This window comes from Zootoca vivipara, chromosome 13, assembly GCF_965207765.1.
Source record: "Zootoca vivipara chromosome 13, rZooViv2.hap1.1, whole genome shotgun sequence".
NCBI lineage: Eukaryota > Metazoa > Chordata > Lepidosauria > Squamata > Lacertidae > Zootoca > Zootoca vivipara.
This window is the reverse complement of record NC_142596.1, coordinates 47,367,553-47,386,682: the sequence shown is the minus strand read 5'-3', so window position 1 is coordinate 47,386,682 and position 19,130 is coordinate 47,367,553. Positions and strand designations below refer to the sequence as shown.

The window sequence follows — 19,130 nt, the reverse complement described above, 5'->3', positions numbered from 1 at the left end:
AATCAGCGCGATCCGCTTGCCAGTGCTCCGTCTGCGTCATAGCCAATCCGGGGGAAGCGATCGGGGCCTCCCTACCTTGCCTCGCACGCTATTGGCTGAGAGAGTTCGAGCTCCCTTTAGAACGAATGCACAAGCTCTGCCCCTGATCAGAGCTGCCAGTTTTGATCGTCAGTGCTTTTCTTTTTTTTTTGCACTTCGGGCAGAGTGCCTTTGAGCATACGCAGAGTACTTTTTCTTTCTTTCAGGAAAACATTTATTGGGCAGCCGTTCCACCAGTGGAAGAGAAAGGGAAGCAGGCGGCTCATCTTTGCAAAACAAAACCAAAACAAACCCAGCTCCATCTGGCACCTCCTGCCTCTGAACCGCGCCAGCTGGTCATCATAGGAGCTGTTAAGAAATTTGGGCTCGTGTTTCGTTTTTCCTCTTCCCTCCCTGTCCCTTTTCCTCTGTGTGTCTTTGAAAAAGAAATAAAAATATTGGAAGCCTGTAGGGCAGAGACTGTCCTGTGTTGACTGGTTGTATGTAAGCAGATCCGGGAGCCATTTTGGCAGAAGAGCGGGATACAAATGCTCTCTCTCTATATATTTATTCAAAGACATAATGAGAAGGTGTACCTGAACATGTGTAGCCTTTTTTTTTAAAGCCTTTTCATTTATTATTTACTAATAGACCGTTTTCCCCAAAGAGGGGCCCTGGTATTAAAATACAAGAAGCAAACAATGTTTGAAACAAAATAACAAGTTTAAATAAAAATAAAACACTAAAAAAATGAACCCAAGAAACAGAATTGAACCCACCAGCAAAAGTAGTGTGCCTTTGGTTTTAACAGGTTTATTTATTTACCTCTCTGCAATGTTTGAAACAAAATAACAAGTTTAAATAAAAATAAAACACTAAAAAACTGAACCCAATAAACAGAATTGAACTCACCAGCAAAAGTAGTGTGCCTTTGGTTTTAACAGGTTTATTTAATTACATCTCTGCATTCCTACAAGGTGCCCAAGGTAACATACAGTGGTACCTCGGTTTACCACAATTGGTTCCGGAAGTCTGTATTTAACCTGAAGCGTACTTAACCTGAAGCGAACTTTCCCATTGAAAGTAATGGAAAGTGAATTAATCCGTTCCAGATGGGTCTGCGGTGTTTGTAAACCGAGGTGGTTGTAAACAAAGGTATGACCATATATGGTTCTGTTCCTCCCTATTTAATCCTCACAACAACCCTATTAAGTAGATTAGGCTGAAAGGGAGTGACTGGCCCAAGGTCAACCAGTGAGCTTCATGGCTGAGTGGGGATTTGAACCCTGGTGTCCCAGATCCTAGTATGACGCTCTCTAACCACTACACCCTTGGCAATCAATACATACTTTTGTAGGTACAAGACTACTTCATCCGATGCAAGGTTTTTAAAACCACTCTTCATAACATACAGAAGAGTCCTTCAGGCTGCTTTCTTCCCTGAAGAATACCACCTTTCCTCTAGCAAAAAATAAAAAAATGTTGAAACACTGGCAATACCTGGTGACAGGTGAAAACAACAAGCAACTCTGAACCTCCTCCTGGGGAGGATAAGCTGATCAGATTGACAGCCTAGAGCAGGGGTCAGCAAACTTTTTCAGCAGGGGGCCAGTCCACTGTCCTTCAGACCTTGTGGGGGGCCGGACTATATTTTGGAAAAAAGAAAAAAAAGAATGAATTCCTATGCCCCACATATAACCCAGAGATGCATTTTAAATAAAAGGACACATGATTCGACTAATGTAAAAACACGCTGATTCCTGGACAATGCGCGGGCCGGATGTAGAAGGCGATTGGGCAGGATCTGGCCCCCAGGCCTTAGTTTGCCTACCCATGGCCTAGAGGGCTGCTTCACATGCATTTCCCACCCTGAAAGTATTTCAGTGCAGGAAGCAACACACAACATATACTGTCTACGCTCCTTGAAAATATACTGCCTGTGACAATGGAGGGAATACACAGCTTTAGTAGTCATTGATTTATCCTTCAATCCTCTTTTAAAGCCATCCCAGTTGGTGACCAAAATAAAAACATGCAGCATATTATAACTAGTCCAAGGGTTAAATTCCATTAATAGCATGTAGGGGAAGAAGAGGTTGGAATAAATTAGATTCTCAAAATTCCCCTAAACAGAGACATGTGGAAAGAAGAAGGAAAAGATTCAGGCCAAGATTATTCACCGCTGGGAAGAACTCTCTGTTAAAGTCTTCTAGAGAAAACTATTTAGATTGCTCCAGGAACTGGAACCAGCAAAGACATCTGTTGGAAGAGGCAAAAAGAAGGGGTGAGTCTTCCTGATCCCTGTCTTAGCCATTAGTATAAAATAAAATAAAATAAATTTTTTATGTATTTTTATTAGCAACTAGAGAGATGGGGGAAAAATATGGTCTGGTGGCACTGGTGTAGTGGCGATAAATTTTATTTAGCTATAACGAAGAAGCCACAAAAGTTGCCAAAATAACAACACAAGTAATATATAAATCTGAATGATCAAGGAGCAGAAATAGAACGTCAAAGCTTAAAAAGATGAACAGCAATAATTCACCCACTATAGAAATATTTAGCAGCAAATACTCAAATTTCAATACAATCCTTTTTAAAAAGATCATTGTTTAAGGCCAACCAAAGCAAAGGTTGCCTTAGTTCAATTAAACTCTTTAATTCACAACAATAAATTCCAATTTCAGTTGGATTGACGTAGCAGACAGTTCCAATAACTAACATAGCTAACCCTGTATTTTCTTCCCTGATCGGCTTTTCCTGAAGTATTTCTTTTCTCAAATATTTGGAAGGTTTTTATAAGACTTCAGGAGGATGAATACTTCACTGGGAATGGAGAACAGCTCTTCGTCGACCTTCCTGTCCAATTTGACCTGGTGGCAGGAGAACACCACCTCTTCTCACACCGACCACTACCTGGGCCTTCAAAAACGCATGCACCTCCTGTCCATAGCGATTTACAGCGTTGCATGTCTCCTCGGGGTGACTGGGAACGGCCTAGTGATCTGGATTGCAGGCTTCAAGATGAAGAAGACGGTGAACGTAGTCTGGTTTCTCAACCTGGCCATTGCGGATTTCGTCTTCACATTTTTTCTGCCCTTCAGCATCGCCTACACATCTCTGGGCTTCCACTGGCCTTTTGGGAAACTTCTATGCAAGCTGAACAGCACCATTGCCTTCCTGAACATGTTTGCCAGTGTCTTCCTCTTGATGATCATTAGCATGGATCGGTGTGCTCTGGTCATCTACCCAGTGTGGTCCAAAAACTACCGAACCACAAAGCTGGCATATGGCATTGCTCTGGTGACATGGGCCACAGCTTTCATCATCAGCTCTCCGTACCTAATTTTTCGAGACACCGCAACCAACTCCAGGAACGTAACCAGCTGCTTCAATAACTTTGCTCTGTCCGACAGTTACAATACCGAGGAGACACGAAGGCTCTGGAGGATGAGGCACAAAGCTATGATCATATCCAGGTTCCTGTTTGGTTTCCTCTTTCCTTTCACCGTGATCTTGGTCTGCTACAGCATCGTGGCAGTCAGGATGAAACGGAGACGTCTAACCAAGTCCACCAAACCTTTCAGGATCATCATAGCGGTGACAGTGTCGTTTTTCCTCTGCTATTTCCCATATCACATCTTCTCCTTGCTAGAGATGTCCAAGAGTTCTGCAAATCATGAACTCAAGATGGCTTTGTTCTTGGGAATCCCTTTGGCCTCCAGTTTGGCGTTCTTCAACAGCTGCATCAACCCCATCCTTTATGTGTTTGTAGGGCAGAAGAAGTTCCGTCAGTCGGTAATCGTGGCCTTTGAGGGGGCTTTTGGAGAGGACTTTATCCTGTCTCTATCCAGCAAGAGAAAATCTAGATCCATCTCTCAGGTAGAGATTCAGGTGACATCTGAAGTCAGCAGATGATGGAAGACATCTGCTGCCAAATTAACCACAAAGGCCCATTATTCAATTGGTCCTTGTTTATGTTTCATATGTACATCCATGCACACAAACTCACTGGGGTCTTCTTGATTTTGCTGGGTTTCCACAACTTGGAATCACATTGCCCTTTGCCAAAACAGTTACGGTACTAGCACAAGTGGTTACTGTGCGTATGACTCTTCCAAATAACGTTTTCTAAAGGCATTTCCAGACTGTTGCTAGTTTGCAAGTGGGATTCAAGTGCATACCACAAATTTAGGTTCTGCAGTTAAAGCTGATTTGATGTTCTTGCTTTACAAACCTGTTTTCCCCTCCCCACTAAAAAAAATCAAATCAAAACTTTTTGCCATAAGGAAAGTGATGGAGATAAAGCACTGCAAATTTTGGAACAAAATAAAAATAAAATAGAAAAATTCCTTCCAGTAGCACCTCAGAGACCAACTAAGTTTGTCATTGGTATGAGCTTTCATGTGCATGCACACTTCTTCAGATATCTGAATAAATTAGATTCTCGAAATTCCCCTAAACACAGATGTTGCTCATACCAATGAAATTGCTCATACCAATGACAAACTTAGTTGGTCTCTAGGGTGCTAGTGGAAGGAATTTTTCTATTTTATTTTTATTTTGTTTCGACGGCAGACCAACACGGCTACCTAACTGTAACTGCAAATTTTTGGGTTAGCAATTGCTTGATACAGCATCATATAACTTCCCCCAAAACAAATCAGAATGAATGCTCGGTAAAAGTCAGTATGACCTCCTTGAAAACTTTGAGCAAATGTATCAGGATGAATGCTCACTATTATTTAATATTTTATTTTGTCTTAATAAAGATTGTAGATTTTTTTCTTAATAGATCAACACAATGGCCTATGATTTTCTTTTTCTTATGGCTTCTTCAAACCAGTGGATGGATACCCCAATGGGTTTGCAGAGGGGAGGACCATAGACCAGTGGTAGAAAATCTACCTATCATGCAGAAGGTCTCATGTTCAATCCCCAGCATCTCCAAGCAGGGTCGAAAGAGACTCCCTGGCTGAAAACCCTGAAGAGCTGCTGCCAGTCAGTGTAGACAGTACCATGCAAGATAGACCAATTATCTGATTCAGTATAAGGCTTCCTAGGTTCCTAGGTTCCATTATCCTGCAAGTCCCATTCACAGACAATACTGTCATAGTTAATGTATTGTGCACGCCAGCCCAGTCTTTGAGTGGTACGAGATTCCAGGGGTTCCAGGCGCTTACCCAGGGTTTATGTTATGAGGTATAGCAGAGACTGTGGTGTCTTTAGGATATATGGGTTATTTATACATATATACAACCCGACAGAGGGGTTCGCAGCAATAACACCCCAAGAGGGTCTTGCCACAGCCTTGGATTCCATAAGAAACCAGGCATAGCTGCGTCTCCCAAGTGCCTAACCTGCAGCCCGCCATCATTCAGCTCCCATCTTTGCCCTGTCTTTCTAACTATCAGCGAGTTGAGGGGGGGGGATCCATTTGCCATCTGGCACAGAGCCACTTACTTTACTACATTAATACCATATACTGTACTTAATAACCATGACGTCACCAGGAAGCTAGCCTGGCTATTCCAGGAATTGAATCAGTGCTGGATCCAGAAATTAGAAGCAGAGGTAAGGCATACAGCTTACCCGCCTCCTGAAACTCGTAACAGTATATTACTATAACCCTCGAAATAACCATTTACGGTAGTTGCGTCTCTCATTTGTTGGTTCGAAGAAGAAACACACCTGTACTTTTATTAAATACCGGGTACATAACAATCTTTTAACAAACAGCTGGATTTCTCATTGGCCTTCAGGTGATGACACACATATTGGGCTGCACCCCAACCTATCACCATATTCTGGAGCAAACGATCACTTTTTTCTTTAATTGTTACTGTAATCTAGGATTTTTATTACGGGGATGAGAATGGTTTCAAAGAGGACAGAATACAAGAAAGAGAGGAAGAATGATGAATGAATTGTGTCGGGGGGTGGGGTGGGGAATACAATTAAAATACTTGGGTCTCCTGTTGCTGTGATAGAGATTTCTGTCCCTAACATTTCCAGGTAAGTCTGGAAAAGTCCCTTGCCCGAAACCTTTGTGAGATGATGTCAGCCGAGGCGGACAATTCTGAGCTAGCTAGACAGATAGTCTGACTAGGATAAGGCTGATTCCTATGTTCCTAAAGACAGCTCTAGAGAAATTCCCTTTCCTGCTTCCCTTGTGCAACTCATCTTTCAAGGTCTTTTAAACTTTAACATATGACTTTGAAAGGGGTGTGGAGTGGGTGGGAAGGCTTTCGCAAAGCTCGAGGCAATTTTGTCCTGCAAAGCTGTTTGCAGTTCTTGAGAAACCGTGTCCAGTCCTGATGACTGGGAAAGTTGGCAGGTGCCTGAAGATGGGAGCGGCGTTCCCGGAGGTTGGCCTTTGAGAGGATAGACTACTGTAGTAGCGGATGAAAAGGAGAGCTGTTGCCCCTTGATTGGGTGGAAAGCAGTGAGGCCAACTAAACTTGGAGCCAGAGCCAATGACAGGGGGAGCCCTCTAATTCTAGATCTGCCCTCATCTCGTGGTGGTTGGTGCCCACCGGGACTGGTGGGCTGGAAGGCAGGGAGAGAAGCAGATAATGCTATTGCTCATGGCAGACAGAGTCAACTAGCTCTAGTTTTGTCCCCATTCTTCTCCATGTTGAGCAGAGCATGAGACTCTTGATCTGAGGGTCATGGATTCGAGCCCCAAGTTGGGTGACAGATTCCTGCACTGCAAGGCGTTGGACCCACATGGTCCCTACCAACTCTACGGTTCTGTGAGTTCTGCAAAACCAGCAGAAGGAAGAGGAGGAAGTCAACAGGCAGTGCCACTGGTTGTAAGCAAGAAGGCAGGTAGAGCCTCGCTGAGGGAAGTGTGAGGTTGGTGGGGCAGTGCCAGCCTCCGCTGTCCCCATCTCCCTTCCTCCTGAGTTCTACAAGGGCAAAACTGAGATGGAGGAGGAAGCTGACAGCCAGGGGCACCTCTTGGGATGGATGAAAGCAGGAGGGGCTGGCTAAGGGCAGACTGAAGCTGGTGGGGCAGGGCCCCATTCACCCTAATGGATCACCTTCCACCAGCCACAGGGGTACGTCAAACCACTTAGTGTCAGTAAAAAGCAAGCATATCGGCAGAGGCGAGCATAAAAGGAAAGTTACTCTGCCAGAAGGACAGAAAGAATGAGTGGCAATTTGATGGGCATGGGAGGTCTGCTGAATCCTACAGCTTTTTCTGTAGGGTCTTTTTGCTCCACAATAAATGTGTGGCTGTGTTACTCAATTGCTGCAGAGGACCCAGATGTCTTTGCTCAAGGGAAATCAAATTTCCCCAGCATCAAACTGTGGTTACACAATTGTTATTGACACTGCCTGGATTTGTTCAGTAAATTCACCAAGTAATCTCTTCTCTTCTCTCTCTTCCCATCTGAAAGTAGTTCCTATAAATTCTGAGTGAACTGAATGTGATTTAAGTTCCTTCTGCAATGGAATTTTAGGTTATTTTAAATTCAATTCTATTTTAATTTTAATTCAGTGTTTCATCACACTTAAATCTCTGTTTGATTGTGGTCATTGCATTTACCGTTTTTACCTAAGAAGCGATCCCACTGTTTAAGCTTTTCAACTGTTACACCACACCCCCACAAATTATTCACATGATATTCTGTGTGTGTTTCAATGTTTTCTTAAGTATATTTTATACTTCAGCAGAGCAGCTTGCAAAATTCTGAAGACTGAAAAAAAAATGCTGATGACCACGTGAATGAATTGTGAATTGAACTGGAATGGAGATAGTTCCCATTTGGAGGGGGCAAACTGGAACTGGAACTAATTCATTTTTGGAGGGAGTACAGGTGAAACTTGGAAAATTAGAATATTGTCAAAAAGTGCATTTATTTCAGTAATGCAACTTATTATTTTTTATTTTTATTTTTACAAATGCTTTATTTTGGAAATTCCACAGTAATAAAAAAACAGTTACAATAATACAAAAATAAACAAAAATAAACATCGCTATTTCATTAATTACATTCCATTTATATTTGACCTGCCTAACAACGAATAATTACAACAAATAAAGCTTGACATCTTGCTTTGCATGCCATGCATCTATCTCATATATTGGTTTCACCTTTTAAGTTGCATTACTGAAATAAATGCACTTTTCAACGATATTCTAATTTTCCAAGTTTCACCTGTAAACTGGAACTAACTCCTTTTTAAAATGAACTTTCCAAGCACTGTATCTTCAACTTTCAGAAAAGTACTTATACAGTAGAAGCGTATACAACTGACTGATTAATGAATTAATCTATCCAAGTGCACATCATCTGAAGAAGTGTGCATGCACATGAAAGCTCATACCAATGACAAACTTAGTTGGTCTCTAAGGTGCTACTGGAAGGAATTTTTAAATTTTGCTTCAATCTATCCAAGTGTTAGTGGGAACACACACACACACACACACACACACACACTGCTGAATTACCTGGAACACAGTTGAAACTGAACATCAGTTCTATAGCACCTTAATCCATTTCTTAGCAACAACTCTGTCATATTATCTAGTCTTATTACCGGTATCTATTTCAGCTGCATCCTGACCAATTCCTTTCTATGTGCCTTCTCTACAATTCAGTTTGCAGCTGGATGCTTTTAAACAACCCACTTCTGGGCAGAGTTAACTGGCAGCAATTGCAAAAACAAACAGTGGGATGGAAAATTGATTTTCTTTTTCTCCAGAGCTGCAAGGTTCAATACAGGGCAGAGCTTCTGGGGTCTGTCTTGTATTTGCACAGAATGAATAAGTGCCATGACTTCCTGCCTAGACTAGCAGGTATGAATTCCCCACGCAAACATCTTCAAGGCTGGTAATTGCTTGGGATCAGTGATGAATGCAGCCTGCTCTGTCGGGGTGGCAAAGGGATCAGGACCAGAGGAGGCAGCATTTCTGGACAGAAACAATGATGGACAGAGCCAGCCTAAGGCATTTTGCTGCCAGAGGAAAAGGACAAGGTTTCTCCCACAGTCTACATACCAAAGTAGAGTGAGGTGGCAGTCAAATTTAATTCCACACTAGCATAGGGACGCGGGTGGCACTGTGGTCTAAACCACAGAGCCTAGGGCTTGCCAATTGGAAGGTTGGCAGTTTGAATCCCTGCGACGGGGTGAGCTCCCATTGTTTGGTCCCTGCTCCTGCCCACCTAGCAGTTTGAAAGCACGTCAAAGTGCAAGTAGATAAATAGGTACCGCTCCAGTGGGAAGGTAAACGGCGATTCCATGTGCTGCTCTGGTTCGCCAGAAGCGGCTTAGTCATGCTGGCCACATGACCTGGAAAAACTGTCTGCAGACAAACGCTGGCTTCCTCAGCCTGTAAAGCGAGATGAGCGCTGCAACCACAGAGTCATCCGTGACTGGACTTAACTGTCAGGGGTACCTTTACTTTTACCTAGCATAGGTGCCAACTCCTTGGACCTTGGGCACCCACAAAATTCTCCATGAAGGCGCCAGGCACCCACAAATTTTGGTGCCAGGGTCATGCACGCTGCATGGCACCCACAGCCCTGGGCACCCAGTCGTGGGGCCAAGCTGGAATTCCTGAACGCTAGCAACAGCTAAGCATCCTAACAAATGCGCTGGAGAGCTGCAGATTAGTTCTGGGTGTGCATGACAAGGCTGTGCAATGCTCACAGATTTCCTACAGAAGGAGCTCAGCAGAAGCGGCCAGGGAGACTGCTGCTGCTGCCACCACCCCATAACATCTTCTGCCTGAGGCAAGTGCCTCACTCTGCCTAACGGTACAGTGGAGGCCAGCGTGGAGAAACATAGTGGAGTTTCCTTACTGACTCACCCCCAGCAAACAGGCATTCATGATTAGGGAGATGTAGGAAAATGGCTCCAAGCCAGCAATTCTTCCTCCTCCTCCTCAGTCTGTTGTTGCACTACGCATAAAACCTGGCGAAAGGGAGAGATGCACACACACGTGTTGGGGTGTGTGTGAGGAAGCACATATTGGGGAGGGGGAGAAGATGCTGAATAAATACATGTGAGGAATGGCAAGGGTTGAGGGGTAAAGATGCACTTATTTGAGAGGTTGCAAGCACTGAGAAGAGATGCCAAAAACGCATGTTTGGTGGGTCGTGAGAAAAGACGGGCGTTGAGGGCTGTGTGTGTGCGAAGAGACGCCAAACACGCGTGTTGTGAGGGTCGTAAGGAAGGAAAGCAGGAGACACGGGCCGTGAGGAAGGGTGGGCGTTGAGGCGTTTGTGTGTGTGTGAAGAGACGCCCGCCAGCCATGCACGACCTGAGGGCCGCGCGAGGAAGCGCCAGCGCTGAGGCGTCGGAACGCGCGTGCCCGGCGCATCGTGAGGAAGGCAAAAAAAAAACCCCGCGTGTCGCGGAGAGCCGAGAACTCGGACCGCGCTGAGGGAGGCGTAGAGCGTCGTCGTCGTTGGCGGCCATTAAGGGAAGCGAGCGGCAAGGTGGGGGGGGGGGCGTTCAACACGCGCGTGCTCGTGTGAACGGGGGTCTGAGGCTTGCGGCGAGAGCCTCGCACGGCCGCTCCGCCCCCTTCAGGCCTTTTCATCCCCGCCGCCATTTTGCAGCCGGACGGAGTTGGCCGTGTGGTGCGCCGTGGCGTGAGCAAGAGAGCCTCCGACAGGGACAGGCCTGCTCGAGCGGAGACCCCGCGGCCTCAGTCTGCCCTGAGCCCAGGAGGCAGGTAGGCAGGGGCGGGCGAGGGAGCGGCGGGGTCCGCGGAGGTGGCGGCGCCGGCCAGGTCCTCCTCCTCCATCATCTCCATCCTCCTCCCCGCGTGGCTCCTCCTTCGCCTTCTCCCTTAATTCACTGGGGGTCGCGGGTGGGTGGGGAGCGCCTTTGTGTGGGTGCTCTCCATCCTTTAGGGTGCAGGTGGGTGGGGGTCCTCCTCGCAGGCCCCGTTGTTCTGCATTTTTATAGATCTGTCATCTATCTATCATCTATCATAATATATTTATTTATTTATCTATAATAATAATAATTATATATATTATAAGGATATAGAAATATGCACACACGCTTTGCTGTGTCTAACCAGGTGGCAGCAAAAAAACAACTACTGCAATTATTATTTATTTAATAGCAGGGGCAATTAGAATTAAGATCTATTAATTTGATTATTGATGTAAACCTCCAGAATGTATTTTTTTTGCATAGGTAAGTTTTTACCTCTTGTCTTCAGTGCATTGTGTTTTTTTACTTTATTGCTACGGCTAGTGGCTGATGTCGGTCAAAGATTCTTTTGATCCTGCGTGCAATGTGCGCGCAATATAATGTGTGTACTGTATATACGCACACGCACGCACGTGTCTGGGGCAGGGGGCGGGAAGAGCGCGAACACATTTATATTGGTACCTCGGTGCTCTGTATTTTTAAGCACTCTTCGTTAGCGCTGCTTCCGGGGCGTTTATTATTTAGCAGGAGTTTGTATTTGCTGCCGGTTTGTGGTCGGAGATGCTTGGGCTGCGCCTTCTGTTTTGCGATGGCCATTAGAGCCGCGGACAAATGAAATCGGGTCGCCATCGCCTGTAGGTTTGTATATATATGAGTACACGCTCAGATTTGTGCGTGTGTATCTGCGTCATAGCTGCCAAGTTTTCCCTTTTCTCGCGAGGAAGCCTATTCAGCATAAGGGAAAATCCCTTAAAAAAGGGATAACTTGGCAGCTATGATCTGCGTGGATAATAGCTTGCATGTATACACTCGTATATACCTTATGCTCCATGTGTGTCTATATAATAATAGTTATTATTATTTTATTATTTGTTTCCCGCCCATCCGACCGGGTTGCACTGCTTATCTCTGTGTGTTTAAACTATCAGCTGTTCAGATCCATCACCAGAAACTTAACTTGAGCTTTGCATCAAACCTAACAGATCCTCCTCGGTCTAAAGCAGCAATATTTAGATATTTAATTGCAGATGCTCTCTTTTTGGGGGGAGGGGGGGTGACTGAATGTTATAAACTGCCTTGAAGAATTGCATTTAGAGGCTGGGTTAAAAATAGATTTAGTGCAAGGAAAGTGTGTATGTGGGGATGTCAGGGTAGAGGGAGGGAGTGGTTTTGTGCCCCTCCATCACGCCAGGTGTTTTTATATGTGTGTGTGGAATGGCATTTCCCTGCTTCTAAGGCAACCACCCTCTTTTTGATTATTTATGTGACTATCTAATTTCTATACCACGGTATATCTAAGCGGTGTACAGAAAACTGAAACAACAATCGACAACTTAAACAAAATATTACAAAAATGCAGTTACATACAAAAACGTTACATTAGTACAAAGTTACTAATATATACAAATCAATCACTTTCCACCTGATAGAAATAGAATAAAATAGAAATACTTTATTGTCACTTTACCACTTGTTTACAGTGAGATTAAATGAGCCCCCCCCCCACAATCTCTCAGTCCTTGTGGCTGTCCAACCTTGTTCTCTCGCAAGACCCTAAGGAAATGAAGTCTCTGTTGGGCCTTCCTAACCACCTGGGCTGTATTGACCTTCCAAGTTAGGTCTTCACTAAGACGGACTCCCAGGTATTTAAAGGAAGAGACTCTCTCCACACAGCCCCCCCCCCAATATACAACGGAATTAGCTCCCCTCTCTTCCCCCGAAAGTCCCAACACCATCTCCTTTGTCTTGCCAATGTTTAGGTACAGATTGTTCTCTGAGCACCATGTGGATACCTTTTGAACCTCCCCCCTGTACGCAGATTCGTCTCTGCCTGTAATTAAACCCATTATGGTGGTGTCATCAGCAAACTTAATAATTGCAGTAGATGGGTCAGATGAAATGCAATCATATGTATACAGCGAATACAGGTACGGACTTAGCACACATCCCTGTGGAGTGCCAGTGCTGAGCTTCAGGGAGGTAGATGTAACAGGTCCAATCCTCACTCTTTGTGTCCGATCTCTCAGAAAGTGTTTAATCCAATCACAGATGTTAGAAGAAAGGTCCAGGTCCCTTAACTTTCTGATGAGAATGTCCGAAAGGATGGTATTGAAAGCCGAGCTATAATCAATAAACAGCATTCTGACATAATTCCCTGGTCTCTCCAGATGACTCGCTGATGGAGGTTGTTGTTAAATAAATACCTGTTATTTTGCAATAAAATAAAAAAATTCCTTCAGTAGCACCTTAAAGACCAACTAAGTTTTTATTTTGGTATGAGCTTTCGTGTGCATGCACACTTCTTCAGATACAGTGAAATAGAAGTCCCCAGGCACTTATGTAGAGAAGGGGTGGGGAGGGGGGATCACTCAGAAGGGTGGTGGAAGTGGGTGATTGACTGACTGATAGCTGTTGATGACCGAAAACGACTGCAAATGGTTTTGCATGAAAAAGCAAGGGTTGAGATGGCTGAAGATCGCTTATCATGTATAATGAGATAAGAATCCGATATCTCTGTTCAAACCAGGTCCCTCCATGGTTTTGAGCTTGGTGATAAGTTGTAATTCAGCAACTTCTCTTTCCAGTCTATTTCTGAAATTCTTTTGTAGTAAGACAGCTACTTTGAGATCTTGTATAGAATGTCCTGGGAGATTGAAGTGTTCTCCTACTGGTTTTTCTGTCTTCTGGTTCCTGATGTCAGATTTATGTCCATTTATCCTTTGGCGTAGGGTTTGGCCTGTTTGTCCAATATAGAGAGCTGAAGGGCACTGTTGGCATTTGATGGCATACACAATGTTAGAAGATGAGCAATTAAATAGTCCTGAGATGGTATGTTGGATGTTGTTGGGGCCAGTAATGATGTTGTCCGGGTGTATGTGGCAGCAAAGTTGGCATCTGGGTTTATTGCAGGCTCTGGTACCAATGTTAAGTTATTTTGCAATTCGCGTTGGGATGCTTGCATGCTCACAGACCCTACATCTTTATCTGTCTAAAGCAACACTTAATAAGACAAAAACAAACCCTGACGTGAGGAAGGGCAAAGTTTTGTTAGAAGGGAGCAGAAAAAGGGGAGTGGGTTGTTTGTCTCCAATCTTCACATCATGTGTTTGTGTGGAGGGGGGAATAAGAGTTTTCCATGTGATGAGAGATACATTGACATATATATATACATTCAGCACATTTCCCCCCAGGGCTGGGTATAAGGCCTCCTTAACTCCTCTGTTGTTGTTGTTTTTTTTTATAAAAAATAAATGATTTGGGCTGGGGTGGGGGGGCATCCCCCCACCATCATAAGGCAAAAATGTGATGTCAGTTTCTCCACCCCTCCCTCTTTCCATGCTGAAAAAAAACCTCCAGCTCTGTCGCAAATACAATTACTCTCGGTGTTTTCTTACGAAATACACTAGTGTGTGACCTTACTGGATTTTAACGCACATACACAAACTCATGGGAGGTAAGCTTTGGAAGGGTGTGGTGAGAAACAATTTAAACTGATGTTTCCTGGGTTTTTCAAAGTACGTAGAGGTTCCCCCAGTTTAGGCCACCAGAGTAAAAAAGGCTTTGCTGATCATCTGGAAGACTAAGTGGGGTGAGTGTTTCTTAAGCACGCACTCTTCCCATCTTCCATCTATAAGAGAGACCTAGGGGTGTGTGTCTTTTCCTCTGTATTCCCTAACCTCCATGCCTCTCCTTTCCTCCGCAACCTGCAACTAATTGGGTAGATCTTTATTCAGTATTCACCTCTGTCCTTTAGCAAAGCTACAGAAAGCAGGAGTGAACTTCTTGTTGCTCATTTTGAGTGGTGCTGGAATGAATGCACGATGTTGATCCCCTGGGCTGATGTGTTTGGTTCATCTCCATTATACTCATCCTTTCAGCCGCACGGTAACAATGGCGGAAGCCCTAATGCGCAGAAGCTCTAACTGGGAAGCTTTATCCTTTGGGAATTGTGGTGTGTGTGTGTGTGTGTGTGTGTGTGTGTGTGTGTGTGTGTGTGTGTCCCCTCCCTGCTGCCCATCTCCCTTCAACTGCTGAATGCCCTTGTGGTCCAGAACTTATCAGGACCCCCCAAAGCTCTTACTGGATAGGATTTAGTCCAGCAAAGTCGTTTGCTCTGTGCGCAAAGGGTGTGGTATGCAACTGTAGCCAAAGCACCATAACAGTGAGAACTGGGCTTTCTGTGCTGCTGCTTGCTCTTACAGGCTTGTGAAGCAGAGTGATTCCCACCGGTCTAGATTGTGTGCGGTAATTCAGAACCAAGTCCCAAGAGAGAGACTGTGTAAGCCTTTCTCTGTTTTCGCTGTTATAGTTGTTGGTAAAGCTGTGCGGTGCTTGTTTTGCTTCCCTTAGGTAGAACACAGTGGATGCTTTCTGTCTGTTGCTTCTGAACCGTAATGTGGTCTTTATTTGTGCTATAATGAGCTAATGGATATTTACGGGGCATACATGCACTCTGGTTTTGGTCTAGGTTCAGAAAAAGATTGACGCTTTGCTCAAATCTGTTCATAGAGTACCTGCTGAATTAGGGCTGCATTTCTATGTCTTGGTTTTGGACAGTGTTTGAAACTCTCATTATTCTAGGCGCATTTTGCGACGGGGAATTTCATTAGCACAAGCAGTCTCTGAGCTCTGGGCGCAGTACTGCGCTTATGATTTCATTTTAAAACTGCAGAGTGGAAGGAAAGGGGAACCTTTTCCTGCCTACCCACTTCCAGTTACTCTCTGAAAACTGGAAAAGAGACTCTCTTAAGAATATTAGGAGGGTGGGCAGGGGAAGGACTAGACCTTGTGAAAAATGAACACAATGTTTTAGCTGCAGTTCATTCATTTTCAGCTTTGTATTCTTGTTTTTAAAAATTGCATTCCGCTGTTGCCCCCATACCGGTAGCTTAGGTTTAAGGTGCCATTTAGCTCCTAGCTTTCATATATCTGTTTCTAACACTGGTTTTGGAGTTTTCTCAAAGTTCCATGCCTGGCATCAGTAGAATTTCCCCACACGTGGTGCTTTAGAATGTTAATTATGCCTATAATTCGATCGTTATGGTGGATAAGTGTTCCTTGGGCGTGTCATTGGTTTGTAGTGAATGAGGTTGTTTGAAGGGCTTCTGCTGTGCACTGGGTTTGAGCCCTAACACACAGGTCACCAAGCATGTTTGGCCTGTGGGCACATTTGGATCTTTTAGTATGGCTTCTCTGCCCCCTGGATCAGTGCTTCCCACTGCCCCATGCACGCACACGCGCGCGCACACACAACCACAAACACACACACAGAGAAGTATCTGGAAAAAAGTGGCAATGCTAGCTGGGGCTGATGGCAGTTGTAGGCTAATACATCTGGGGTTGGTGGATGCTGTGTTAGTGAATGATATCACAAGAGAAAACTTTTGTTTGTTTGGATTGTGGTTTTCCTGTCTTCACTGTGCTGAATTTTCTGCCTGCCTTCTATTTCAAAAAGGCAGCCTCTGCTTTTGATGGTGCGTGCTTCATCGCATTGTTAGTTAATTCAATGTCTTTTAAATAATAATTTGTAACATTTCCTCCTTCAAAAAGGGCTTCTCTGAAATGGGCATGGTTTATATTAATGAGAATGTGGTGATGGTAGAGGCTCTGCTACAAGTGAGATTCACCACCCTCCTTTCGGCTGTGAAATTCCACTATGTCTGGACGAATATAATGTGGCCTGTTTGCAGAGCCTGGGAGAAGATTTTTTAATAACGGTGTTGCCCAGTATTAGTCACAACTATGACTAACAGTATTTTTTATAGATGCCACCCTCCAAAACAGGAGAAAGCACCATTCTTGAGTGTAGTCTATATGCACCACGTTGCTATTTATCTTTGATTGTGTGACACATTTTTGAAAGATAGCTGACAGTAGATAGAAAGAAACTTTTTTTTCCTTAGCTATATATCTGCATTGGAGCTTGGATGAAGGGACAGGTGTTTATTTTTTAATAGGCAAATGACAATGATTTGCCACTTTTTCTGGTTAATAATCAAATCATTGCATATTGTTTAATACTGATGACTGAAGTCTTATTTCTCAGTTTCATTAGAGTCCCAAACGTTTAGTTTTCAAAAAGTGCAGCAAAGGGTGTTTATTCTTATTATTGCAGAATAAAGACCATTGGGATAATCTTTGCCATTTGCTCTTACTTCACGTGTCTCTTAACGGTTATATTCTCTCCTCTGTTTCCATAGGTAATTTTTTTGAAAGGATGCTAGTGGCATTGTTCTCAGGAGAAGAGTAAAGTGCAGGAGAGCTTCAGCTCTGTGTGCCAACTTCGCGCAGCTCTTTTCTCAGCCGCAACCTTTATTTGTAAGTGCTTTCTCTAAGAACATTAATCAGACCTGGGCGCTGGCTTACATTAGCAAAACTGCCAGAGGTGGTTGGTATCAAGTGTTACCCTGAACCAACAGCCTTTTGTTTAAGATGGATAAGGCATCAGGGCTGGAACTGGGAGCAAGCTCTATGTTTCTTGTTTAAGACAGGGGTGAGGCAATCCTTCTTTGCCCAAGGGCCATACTTATTTGTGGAGGACCTTCTGGGAGCTACATGGCCAGTGATGGGCAGGGCCAGAAGCCAAAGTGATCTGCAACTCTTACCTTTATAGGGTAGGCGGTGGTCTAAACCACTGAGCCTCTTGGGTTTGCCAATCGGAAGGTTGGCGGTTCGAATCCCCTCTACGAAGTGGGCTCCTGCTGCTTTGTCCCAGCTCCTGCCAACCTAGCAGTTCAAAAGCATGCCAGTGCAAGTAGATAAATAGATACCACTGTGGCGGGAAGGTAAATGTTGCTTCCATGTGCTCTGGCTTCCGTCACGGTGTTCTGTTGCGCCAGAAGTGCTTTAGTCACGCCGGCCACATGACCCAGAAAGATGTCTGTGGACAAACGCTGGCTCCCTCGGCCTGAAAAGCTAGATGAACGCTGCAACCCCATAGTCGCCTTCGACCGGACTTAACTGTCCAGGGGTTATTTACTTTTTTTTCCTTCAAACTTTTTTCCCTTTATACAATAATTGGAACATTCTATACACACCATCATTCATCCAGGTATGAAAGAGGCAATATTCAATACTTAGTGTTCAAGGAAATATTCCAACCAGGCAAAAAAATGAGGACCGAGAGCAAAACTAGGGAGGGGTTTCTTTCATTTCATTTCATTTCTATCCTGCCCATCTGGCTGGGTTTCCCTAGCCACCCTGGGCAGCTTACAGCTTATATAAAACTTAGTAAAATATCAAACATTAAAAACTTCCAAATACAGGGCTGCCTTCAGATGTCTTCTAAATGAAGAAACCTGGAGAGTCACATTTGCCTCCCCATGGACCGGAGCTTCTCCCCCTCACCCCCAACCAAGGCATCTCAGTCACACATACATGTCTTCACTACTATAGGTCCCTGTGTTCTCGCGTGAAATTGAATTATCTTTATTGTACGTTCGTAAATCGCCATGAGATAAATGTGAAAGTTGATTCATAAATAATATATAATAGTTGCAAATGAGTCAGGAAGAAAAGTCCAGCCTGCTATTTTACTTTTAACAGCATCTTGATGTCCAGAAACCAGCAGACAAAACTTTGTCCCAGTGTAGATATGGGCGTTACCACCTGTTCACGCCAAGTTGTAGTTGTAAGTACAGCTGCAGTTTCGGGTTGATAAGCTGGCAACCCTAGTGGTACTTTGATCATTGCTGAATGAGGCGAGATGTCTTAAGTTCCTTCAAATTGGTACTTGAAGGGTTACACAGCATGGGCAGAGCATACAAGGGTGGCAGAAAATATTGAAAGTTGGGTCTTCATGCTCCACGTTGCCTATGTAGAGCTAATGTGCTTTCGATCTTCTTGCAGCATTTTAAAAGTGGGAAGACAAAGGAGGATTTGATGTTTTGTGTGGCACCCAATGGTACAGGATCCATCATGAATATAACGAAGGGTGGGCTGGTGCTATTTTCAGCCAATTCCAACCCAACGTGCATGGAACTATCAAAGAAAATTGCAGAGTAAGTAACAGCAGCTGTATTTTTCTTCCTAAGCACTCTGTGCTTCCTCTGTTTCAATGTGGGGGTTTGGGTCTGGCTGGTGTGAGCATAATGTACGACTGTCAGCAAGATTATATTGTCAAGTTACTTTGTAATGTCTCACTGCTGTTTTTGCCAAGATAAAGTTACATTTAACGGTGCAGGGTCAGTACTGTATAATGCAGGCTTTGT

The 19,130-nt window shown here is 44.2% G+C and overlaps 2 protein-coding genes across 6 annotated transcripts in view; both read left to right on the top strand.

The window, feature by feature from the left end:
* Positions 1 to 2,540: 2,540 nt before the first annotated feature.
* Positions 2,541 to 4,664, top strand: LOC118092940 (chemerin-like receptor 1). Its single transcript, XM_035131620.3, has one exon. It carries the CDS (start codon positions 2,833 to 2,835, stop codon positions 3,934 to 3,936), a length of 1,104 nt encoding a protein of 367 aa, XP_034987511.3. The 5' UTR covers positions 2,541 to 2,832; the 3' UTR covers positions 3,937 to 4,664.
* A 5,272-nt stretch (positions 4,665 to 9,936) lies between these two features.
* PRPSAP2 (phosphoribosyl pyrophosphate synthetase associated protein 2) overlaps positions 9,937 to 19,130 on the top strand; it is a 32,262-nt gene continuing 23,068 nt past the window's right edge. The window contains exons 1-3 of one of the 5 annotated variants that reach the window (XM_035130549.3): positions 9,937 to 10,711; positions 17,121 to 17,238; positions 18,769 to 18,920. In XM_035130549.3, coding sequence (XP_034986440.2) covers positions 18,802 to 18,920 — 119 coding nt within the window. In that variant the 5' untranslated portion in view covers positions 9,937 to 10,711; positions 17,121 to 17,238; positions 18,769 to 18,801. Of the gene's footprint in view, positions 10,712 to 11,339; positions 11,560 to 17,120; positions 17,239 to 18,768; positions 18,921 to 19,130 lie in introns of those variants that run through there. The other 4 variants (XM_035130551.3, XM_088657077.1, XM_088657075.1 and 1 more) reach the window with 4 other exon arrangements.